General features: G+C 38.2%; 1 protein-coding gene across 1 annotated transcript; it reads left to right on the top strand.

The window, feature by feature from the left end:
- Nucleotides 1-907: 907 nt before the first annotated feature.
- On the top strand, nucleotides 908-9,555 carry LOC148371615 (CCN family member 3-like). Its single transcript, XM_088326162.1, has 5 exons — nucleotides 908-958; nucleotides 1,047-1,272; nucleotides 3,043-3,297; nucleotides 5,047-5,270; nucleotides 9,268-9,555. Exons 1-5 carry the CDS (start codon nucleotides 908-910, stop codon nucleotides 9,553-9,555), a joined length of 1,044 nt encoding a protein of 347 aa, XP_088182288.1.
- The last annotated feature ends 1,953 nt before the right edge of the window (nucleotides 9,556-11,508 follow it).

Raw genomic sequence — 11,508 nt, 5'->3', positions numbered from 1 at the left:
TGCAATATTTTCCTCTCATTTTTGGCCTATCCGTGTTGCAGTTTTGTAAGATAGTGTGTCTATTTTTGCTTATTATTTAAATCAATATCCTTTTTTTAATAAATGAAGATTTTTACCACCAGGAGGTGCTAAATATTGCACACTGTCCCTTTAAACACATTGTGTTGCGCAATAAGCCATTTTAGCCACTCGTTCAAGGGCCCCTAGCTGTCTTGTCACTTGTTTCAGTTGTTTGTATTAAATGCTGCATTCAAGGGAAGTGAGAAATCGAAATTTCTCGAATTGTCAAATTTAGGAACCTAAAGCATTTAACTTACCTTATATTTAAACAACGCAGATGGTCGATTCGGATAATTATGTTTGATTCAATAAATCCAAATTGTTGTCTTACTATAACTTATGTCAATTTACAAAATGTTGTGGGAATTTGTGTATTATTTAGTGCGTCCTGGTGGTGGAAAAAAAACCTTAGTTCATGGAAAAAATTATAAATTAACTATCATATAAAAATGCATTTTTTTAAACACGTAGGTCAAGAATTTACATTTTTAGTAGGCCTGTCTTAACTTCTCTTCAGCGGCTTTTCAATTTAATGCAAAACAGTAAAACCGTTTTCCACACTTGTTTGGATTTAAATGTGTAAAATGTCCCTTGTGGCATCTCTTGAGGAAGAAGTTCCCAATAAAAAAGGAAAAAAGCCTTCCTCAAACACTTTGGGTGTTCTCACACACATTCCGTTGCCATAGTGTCCATAGGCCAGCTCCTCTATATAAGTTCCTCCCCTGCTGTCTCCTGAGTCACAACGACAAAGAAACTGCAACCTTCTGCTATAACGCAGGTGAGAGGAGGGAAACATCAACCCTCAATCCAAGGACTTCAGCACACAAGACATTCTTTTCCTCAGAAAATGACTTCTTTTTGTGATGTGGCTTTTTTTCTTCTATGCTTTACAGCACAGGTATGAATACATTTAGTGATTTACAAAATGCATGCTCACCATTCATTTCCTTCGTTATATAAACACAGTTTATTTTATTTCCGATCAGGTGTTTACATCGGCCTGGTCACAAGTGTGCCAGCAGAGATGCCAGTGCCCCGAGGAGCCCCCAACCTGCCCACCCGGTGTGCCGCTAATCCTGGACGACTGTGCCTGCTGCCTCGTATGTGCCCATCAGAAAGGGCAAGCTTGTTCTGAAACGGATCCCTGCGATACACGGAAAGGCCTAAAGTGCGACTACACTTCCGGCCACAAGACGATTGGCGTATGTGTTGGTGAGTTAAGCTGCACTCCATCCACTGCTTTCCAAATAGCTACAGTTTTTTCTGGACTATAAAAGACACCTGAAAACCACAATTTGGCCAAAAATTTGCAACTGTGCTTTATGACCTGGTGCTCTGAATACGGCAGATAAGATTGGAGATGCATAAGGCAACTATAGTTGTGGATTACAATGCAAAATATTATAGCATAATACTAGGTTTGAGCAATGATTGCGCAATGTTTGATCAAATCTTGGGGCAAAAAGCTTATAATAACAATAAAGTGTTGTTTTAATTTAAAAAATTACCCTTAAATTGTAACGTTTTTAAAAGGAATCAAATAAACACAAAAAAATGAAGTATTTTATCATTGTTCATATTCATACTCACTCAGTGTGAATCCTGGGCCTGTTTGGATGAACAAATAGCTGATAACCTGGCAAGAATCAACGAAAGACACAGACAAAGCTCTTCCTCCACAGCTCTGTCTTTCTCTCACTAACTCACTTGTCTCCAAGCACAAGGCAATTAGCTACCTGCTGCTACTACTGCTGCTTCTTATAGTATGGAGAAGTGCTAAATGATTAATCTATCTATCTATCTATCTATCTATCTATCTATCTATCTATCTATCTATCTATCTATCTATCTATCTATCTATCTATCTATCTATCTATCTATCTATCTATCTATCTATCTATCTATCTATCTATCTATCTATCTATCTATCTATCTATCTATCTATCTATCTATCTATCTATCTATCTATCTATCTATCTATCTATCTATCTATCTATCTATCTATCTATCTATCTATCTATCTATCTATCTATCTATCTATCTATCTATCTATCTATCTATCTATCTATCTATCTATCTATCTATCTATCTATCTATCTATCTTTCTACCTTGGTCATATCCCTCAAGAGGGGTGACTGACAGGAAGACAAACACATACAATAACAAAGAAAATAAAAAAAGGGGAAAAAATAGCAAAAAAAAACCACACACAAACATTTTTGGACCATGGCCAACCCAAATGCCCAAACACCCAAACTAGTTAGGCACCTCGGCACCTAAGTTGGTCCTGCTTTCGTCCCTCCAGATGAAACGGGACACAAGAAAGCGGCCATGTCACTCGGGTCAGGGTGATACAACACACTCTTTTGTTCAACAGAAGGGCCCAACAGCTTTCACTGGTTTACCCCTGCCGCATCACACAGGTGCCCTGCCCATCCCATAGAACGCGTCCAAACATCCCACTAACATGATTACTCTACCAGGCACTAAACCGCACAGGCACACAAATTGGATAATTTTCCACAGTACACCTGATAATAACTCACAGTGGTGAAAAAACACTTTGTTAGAGAATGAAGAAAGCTCTCTTTTACGTGCGCCTACTCGTTATAAGAATGTTTATTGACACACAGCGATCAGAATGCACTTTGCATCAGTGTTGTGGTACTACAGGTAAAAATAGTGTGATTATGGGATGACCTGTAATGCCATTTTGTATGTCTTCTGTACCACTGGTGGTCTAGTGGTAAAGTGTCGGCATTCTTGTTGCCACCACTAGGGTTTTATCCCCATTGCTACCATAGATATGCGGTTGTAGTCACCAGCACATACAGTAATGTAACCAAGCGTAGGACATCTTACTGTCGTCTCAAATTCATATGCCTTATAGTCTGGTGCACTTTATGGATGAAAACGCCTTACAATCCAGTGTGGTTTATAGTGCAAAAATATGGTAAATCCTGATGGTCTTGGTCTTGCAGCTCATGAGGGAAATGGCTGCTTTCTGGATGGGGTGCTCTACCAGAACGGCCAGACCTTCTTCCCCAGCTGCAAGCACCAGTGCATGTGTCACGACGGGCAGATCGGCTGCATACCACGCTGCAACAACGACGTGATGCTTCCGGGGCCCGATTGCCCTGCGCCGCGTCGGGTCCAAGTCCCCGGGGAGTGCTGCGAAAAGTGGGTGTGCGAGCCCCCGGCGGAAGCCAGCGCACTGGGAGGCTTAGCTTTGGCAGGTCAGTTGACACTTGAGCATGTTTATTTTGTAATGCATACCTACAGACAATACCGCTTTTTGGGTTAGATAACCACTTTTCTTCCCTTAAAAAAGCCTACAGATTTTTTAAAAAGGTAGTATTTTAGTCTATGGCTGCTTTATTTTGAAGCGGGACTAAGTCTTTATGAGTGAATAAACCATTCATCAATTGCATCAATTGCATCAGAATTGCATAAAAGTTTGATCTTCCGGTCTTACACAACTGCATGTTATTGTTGTTTTGTTTTTTAAATATCTAAGAGTCAGTATTGTGTTTCACGCTTAAAAATAGTGCGATAACTACTGCTTTTTAATGTCCAAAGGTTGGCATGTATAACATTGTAAGGACATTGTATTGATACTTTTTTGGGGCACAGCACAAAAAAAAACCAACATTGAACACTCATTGCCAAAAGGAAACAACAAAATATTTTCACAAATACAGCAATACAATGATTTTTACATAAACATGTGCCCAAAGGGAGTAGGGTGAAGTGAAAGATTTGAACTGCGTACCCCTTTTTCTTGGAGGAAAGACATATTGAAAATCAAAAAAGAAAAGAAATGACATTTCAGACCTGCAATCATACCGCTAGCAACTCATTTAACATATAGCCACTCTTCTGATATTTATCCTCTTCAGCATATTTATCCAAATACATATAGTATATGATTGTTCAAATGGATATCTATAAGCGACATTGTTCAAGTCTTCATCTAAATTGTTCCATAAATGAGATTTTATTCAGGTAGCACAATGGGTTTCCAATGGGGCGGCATTGGCTCAGGAGGTAGAGCGCTTGTCTTGGGATCAAGAGGTCGCACGTTCGATTCCTGACTCCTCCGAGTTATATGTTAAAGTGTCCTTGGGCAAGACACTGAACCCCTAATGCTCCCGATAGCAGGTAGTTGTCTTGCATGGCTGACTCTGCTATCGGTTAGTTAGTGTGTAAAAATAGAAAAGTGTGAAGCACATTGCAAAGCGCTTTGGGAGGTCTTCTTTGACTTGAAAAGTGTTGTAAAAATGCAGACCATTTACATATACATCTATGTACAAAAATATCGGACTTGTGAACATTGGATTTATGGATTCCGCTTAGACCAGAGGTCGGCAACAAGTGTCTCTTTGGCAGTCTATAGTGGCTCCCTGTTACTTTTTTAAAAATATATTTATGGGGAGTTAATACTTATTTGCTTTATATGATAATAGTAAATGTTTGATTTTAAAACCTATTGTATGTTCATTGTATCCAATGTTATACACAATCCGAATAACTTTATTATTTATTTCCCCAAATATCTTCTAAAATCAATGACCTGGACATTATGTGAAGGGTTTTTTGGTCAAATAAGTATCTGCATCTACTCATCACTGCAATGTTATTTTGATAATTTGGATTGCAGACTATATGGGGTATTCAGCTAATGACACACTTTAGTCGTTTTTCTCTCTGATTTATTTTATGTATGTGGCACATACAGACATATAGTAGTATCCAGACGCACATTCTTAGTGCGAGACACTGAGAGTCAAAAGGTCCTTTTACTTAGTGTTGACCTGTAAGAGGAAGCGGATGAACTGAAGCACAATACAGAGGAAAGAGAGAGTTATCGCCTCCACTTTAAATGTAAAGCACTGATGTGAAGCTGTGATTTTTCGACTTCTTCTCGGTGCAATGTTTTGAACCCACTTTTCCCCAACACGTGTTCCCAACACGTGCTTCTACAGCTTTTCGTCAGGATGAAACTGTCAGCTTCGACTCCTGGGACCCCAGCTTGAACTGCATCGAGCAGACCACAGAATGGGGAGCCTGCTCCCGCACGTGCGGCACAGGAGTTTCTACCAGGGTCACCAACAAAAATCCACGTTGTGAGATGGTCAAACAGAGCCGGCTGTGCATGATCAGACCCTGTGATGAGCAGCGGGACATGTCGGCACTCTCACTACCAAAGGTAACTTTAGGGCTGGGCTTCAGCACTCTATCTGAAATGTTGTTTGATGATGTCTTTCTTAACTGGTGGGTCTATGCCCAAAATTGGGTTGCAGACTCATCGCGGGCATTTTCCTTGGCAAAAAGAACCAAATAACGGTTGAAAAACAAAGACATCTCTGTACGATGTCACCAGTTACTGAAATACATCCTGCCACATATCTAGACTCTTGGCAATCAAGATATGATGACATTTCAAAATATATTCATCACAGAAACTTCATGATCAGTATGATACAAGATACCCAAAAACTATAAAGCCGGTAATCTTCGTATATAACTTGCTGTCATAGTGCTCTCGTGTAAAGATTTTATTCCAAAACACATAATATTGCCGACAGATAAGAAAAAAAAAATCCGCCTAAAAACATTTCTGCATTATTTGATGATCCTTGTTGTCTGTTTCGCCACATAATTCCCTTTTCCAAAACAAACACTTAAGATGATATCAATTATGGCCATAAACTCTAATATTTAGATTGACACACTCAACCAATTGCAAACTTTTTTTTCACACACCACGGCATGCAACATCTTTTGAGGTCCTGTATTGAAAAAACAGACACACATAACTTTGGCTCCAAATTTCTTGAGCCAGTAGTGACAGATTCAAATGATGCTTGATTCATTAGTTGGACATCCCCCAAATAAATACATGCATATTTACGGGGTGTATTCAAATCAGAGCCGAAAATAAACGTGCGGAATGCCACTCTTGATCCATTTTTACCAGCGATTATCACATGCAAGAGTGCACAATTAGTGAAAGAGATGTGAAAAGAGAACTTAAACATGTATAAAACTTTAAATTAAATTCACAGTGTCTAAAAATGGGCTAAATCAAATACACTGTTGAAGAAGGTTTAGAGTTGTACTTTTAGAGGGTCCTTCTGAAGTCTCAAAATGGCCACCTTTGGAAACGCCTGCAAATACTCTAGCAAAAATATTTAAAATACAATGTTTTTTTAGATTGTGATTAAATTTGACCTGGGCCTAGATAAGGCTTCATGCCATTGTCCCAGCTGTGTTCCTGCTAAGATGCCTATGTTTCACTCATCTGCAGGCATGTGATTGCAAAAAAGCAAATTGGCCTTGCGTTTCCGGAAATTCTTCTTGGGTGAGGTTGTTGGGGCCGTGGTTTGTTGAAACGTGTGCAAAAGAAACAATTGCATCAATCAAGATGTTTTTTCAGATATAAGATTTGATTCGGCTGCTTGGAGTGGTCAGTGGAAGGGGGATGCATTACCCAATTTGACCTCAAGAGGGCATTACAGAACCCACGAAAGCAGACCACACGAAAGCAGATGCTTATCAATTTTGTCGGTTCTTATTGGGGTGCCTTGACATGAGACCTAGCTAAAGCCACTTGTGGAGGCCTAAAGTACAATTGTGAACATTTTAACGCAAATTAGTTCTTGGAGAGCCTATAAATTACACTCAAACACACACACACACATACACTAAAGTTTAAATTAGATATATCTACATTAGATAAATTTAGATTAGATTTATATATGAGTTTTATTATCTTGAAGATAAAGCCACTGAAGTAACGCATTTTGGATTGTATTAAAAATGCTGCTAAATAAGCATTAAAGGGAATATTATTACTTTGAAATTGTTTTGGTTTTGCTGTTTGTTTTTTCTGATATGAATATATTCTACTATATCTGGGTTAAATTCCCGAATCCTTTTATTCAATACATTTGAGAAGTGGAATTTTTTTCTTGATATGGGTCGTAGTTTGACTTCTAAAAGTAGAGACAGGGCCATGTGTTGGTTTCATGGCCGATCCTGAGGGTCCAAAGAGGTTGGATATTTTTACAGATGTTTCCTATTACTAAAAAGTAAAATACTGCCATTAAAACAGTTCAAATAACCAATAATTATTAATAATAATGATAATATTTATTATTGTGGAAGTACACTTAACGATTGTTTTCTATTATCCAACTTTTAAGTTGATAAGAATTTTTTTAGGTGGCATGGTATCCTTTTGGTTTTGAGGACTAAAAGTGCCACTGTAAAATAAATATACAGTACAATAAATGTTTTATGGATTATTTTGATGTTTAATTAATGAAGTATTGTATTTCAGTCATCACAGCGGCTGAGTGGCTAGCACGCAGCCCCACGGTGCAGAGGTTAAGGGTTTAAAGTTTAGCTACCGCAGCCTCCCCGTGTGGAGTTTGGATGTTCTCCCCATGCTTGCGTGGGTTTCCTCCGGGCACTCCGGTTTGACCCGAGTGACATGGCCGCCTTCTGGTGTCCCATTTCATCTGGAGGGACGAAAGCATGACCAACTTAGGTGCCAAGGTGCCTAACTTGTTTGGGTGTTTGGGCAATTGCGTTGGCCATAGTCCCAAAAATGTTGTGTGTGGTTTTTTTTTTTTTGTATTTTTTTTTTCCCTTTTATTTTCTTTGTTATTGTATGTGTTTGTCTTGCTGTCGGTCACCCCTCTTGAGGGATATGACCAAGGTAGATAGATAGATAGATAGATAGATAGACTCTGGTTTCCTCCCACATTCCAAAGACATGCATTTCAGGTGAATTGGCCGGTCCAAATTGTCCCTAGGTGTGAATGAGCGAATGAGTTGTCTGTCCCTGTGTGCCCTGCGATTGGCTGGCAACCAGTTCAGGGTGTCCCCTGCCCACTGCTCAAAGATAGCTGGGATCAGCTCCAGCACCCCTGCGATCCTACTGAGGATAAGAGGTGTAGATAATGGATAGATGGATGTATTTGAGTTATGTAATGGAATAATAAGAATTAGTTACAAAAGACCCGAAAAATAATTACATATAAAAAAAGATATATAAATGTAGTATACAAATAATCACATATATTGTATGGACAGGATTTTGCATTAGAGACCAATTATTTTCATTTATAAATGACTAATTTAAATCATTAATGACACGTTTATTTGATTGATTAATGTAGCTTTATTTATTTCACTTAGTGTGTAATTAAAAATAAAACAATTGAATTAATTTATGGCAACTTAATTGTTTTTTTATTGTGCAATCATGTATGAAATTTATTTGATCAAATATTAATTAAAAGAAAAACACTGATTAAAAATTTAATAGTTTAGTTTTGTAATCATGCAGTTGTCTACATGCTTCTTTTCCTCATTTGTCCCACTCAACAACTTAAGCAAATTCATCTATTTAATTAGTTAAAGGCGCTTGGATTTAGATATTCAATATGATGAATTTAATTCAAAGTTGATTTAATATTGAAACTTTTACATGAATTAATGAAATGTATTCACACAATATTGTGTTTATTTATTTGATTTATTTCATAAAGGATATGGTAGATTTAATTGACTGTATAATTGTTTAATTTGAATTAAAATATTTCATATAATAACTTTTTTTTTTCTATAAATTTGATCTTTTTAATAGATTTCATGGTCGTTCACCTTAAATGACTACCTATAGCAACTAAATCGTTTCCAATAGCTTTTTTTAAGAAGATCCGGTTTTGCTAAATTTCTTTTTTTCCTTGTTTCGGTTTGAAAACAAGGTGCAGGGTCTCCAGGTTTAGCAGGATCAATAATATTTAAAAAGCAATATTTCCCTAAAGTCAATTCTCTAATTTTAAAAAACATTTGAATCAAATTGAATGGTCATTGATAATGCAGTGAAAACATTGCATCCAACAAGAATAGGCATGGAACCCAAGGATTATCACGTAATAAAGACTTTAAAGAGTAAACACAAGATAAAAAAGACTGTCGGGAAATATCTATTTCAGAAAATGTATAATGTAGTGATTAAAGACTGGCCCAAGTTGTAGTAATAGTGCAATGAAAAATCCTGATAAAATAACAATCTTCTTCGAGAACCAAGGTCACAAAGATTTTCTTGTCCTGGGTTATCACACTATATACAGGTAAAAAAGAAAAGTCTTGTACATCCAAGTCAAATTTGTGTCCCTCTGTGTGTTCAGAGAGGCGGCAAATGCCAAAGGACGGTGCGCAGTGACACGGCCGTCCATCTCTCCTATAAGAACTGCACCAGCGTGCAGGCCTTCAAACCTCGCTACTGTGGCTCCTGCGCAGAAGGCCGTTGCTGCACCCCACACCGGACCAAGACCGCTTTGGCCGATTTCACCTGCGTCGGCGGTAAAAGTGGCAGGAAGCCGGTAATGGTCATCCTCACCTGCGTCTGCCACAATAACTGCCCGCAAGACAATGCTGTATGGCAATCTTCAGACCTGGCCTACATGACGTTATAGCTTTGCATCCAAGGACAAATTTATTTTGGACCATTTCGTCCAAAATGTTGAACGTGAGTTGTATCAACTCTTAACTTTGGACCGAAGTATGCAAACAACGGTGACGGTATCTCTTTGCTGCACAAAATAAGAGATAATTTTGTTTGGAAGCACAAATGACATAATGACGAGCTTCTCTATGGGAGAGCAGATTCAGTGAGTGCAAATTCACAATCTCAGAAGCTGAAAGCGTTTTTAGGACAAAGTAAACAAGGTGTGAGAGTGTTTTTTGGTTATAATGAATGCTGCAATTATACCAGAGTGTCAAAAAAAAACAAATAATGTGCAAGTATACCAAGTATTGGTTTCTGACTCGCACCAAGAAAGGCCCTTATAGACGAACCATTTCATGGGAAATATGTCACATAAACAAATGGGAGAAAAATAATGGTAAACTTGACTTCAGAGATTGGTAAAAAAATATTTTAGAGGTGGGTTGTGTCCGTTGATGTGTCCTTCAATTATTTTTGTTCAACTTTTTCCCTAATAAGTGTGTGCTAACGATGCCAACCTGAGTTCAAAGAGCCTTTTTTTTTCATTCCATTGCGCCTACTGGTATGTGCTTTTAGCTAAGCTGTTCTGGGACTCGCAAGACATTAGGGGCCAGGGTGATGGGGAGATGAATGGGAGGTGATAAAAAAGTTTGCAGTGCTTGGCAGTCAGCGTCACAACCTCGTAGCTCGCCTTTGTAGCATTTTTGTTTGAATCGCAGGGTCTCGTGTAAAAGCCCTGCAGTGTCGTTAAAACAGCCTCCAGTGTCTTTACCGTTTCTAGGAAGTTTCAAAGGGCTGTACACACTACAGACTACTATTACACCGTGATCTCTCAAAGCTACACGGGAGAAAGGAAGAAATCAAAAACCTCAGCATGAAAAAACTTTGAGAAGGGGCCGCACATAAGGTTATCCCCCTTCCGGGATGGATCAGGCCACAATGGATGTTGCAAAGGCATCAACAGACAATACACAGACGTCATCAATATTAAATTTAGGTAATAACATAATGTACAGTTGACAACATAATTCATGTGATCTTGAATATAAGTGTGTCTTAAGCCTTGATTTCAACACTTCCACTGAGGTTGCAGATAGAATCTCAGAAGGCAGAGCATTCCACAGCACCAGGGCCTGAATGGAGAATGTTCTCGAACCTGCGGATTTCTTCTTGGCTCTTGGGATAACTAGTAGACCAGCATTTTCTGAGCGAAGGCTTTGAGCAGGAGCATAGGAGAACATTAATTCTCAAAGATACGAGGGCGCAAGTCCATGCAACATAATGTATAATACCAAAAGAATCTTAAAATTATATCTTAAACCGACAGGGAGCAGGTGCAGGTCAGCCAAAATAAGGCTAATAATAATAGTAATCAATCTTTCTTCTGTTAGTTAAAAGCCTTGATGCAGCATTTATTACTGGAGGCTTTTGATGCTACAACCTATGTTTTATAATGTATTAGGAGAAACAATAATGATAACATGAAGAGTAATTCACTCTTTACTTTCTGATCTTTTGGTTATTCATTTTGGGGATGTTATGTGTCAAATATAATAATAGTTAAAGAGTATCAGTATCGCTGAGTTATCCAAGTTGAGCACTTATATTCTACCAATCTAAAGGAAGTGGTAACATTTTTCTGAGTTAAATATTATTGCATGAAAATATCGAAATGTGTTCTTATATTACCGATGTTGGACACATTTTTCAAATATGCGGTCCGTGCTCTATGACTTGGCCCTAAACAAAGGGTGTGACCTTTGACCAGAGGTCATTGTGAGGACCTCGTGTTAATTCTAACATCTACCTGATGTACTGACATTTTCTCATCAATAACACAATAGTGTGCTTAGATTCTTGCGTGAAAAACAGCTGTTCCTCATAAAACTGTAACAGTTATGTCTTGCTTGTGTGTTTGGTC

This window comes from Urocampus carinirostris, chromosome 2, assembly GCF_059441175.1.
Source record: "Urocampus carinirostris isolate Australia breed hairy pipefish chromosome 2, RoL_Ucar_1.0, whole genome shotgun sequence".
NCBI classification, from domain to species: domain Eukaryota; kingdom Metazoa; phylum Chordata; class Actinopteri; order Syngnathiformes; family Syngnathidae; genus Urocampus; species Urocampus carinirostris.
This window is presented reverse-complemented; position numbering and strand designations above follow the sequence as displayed.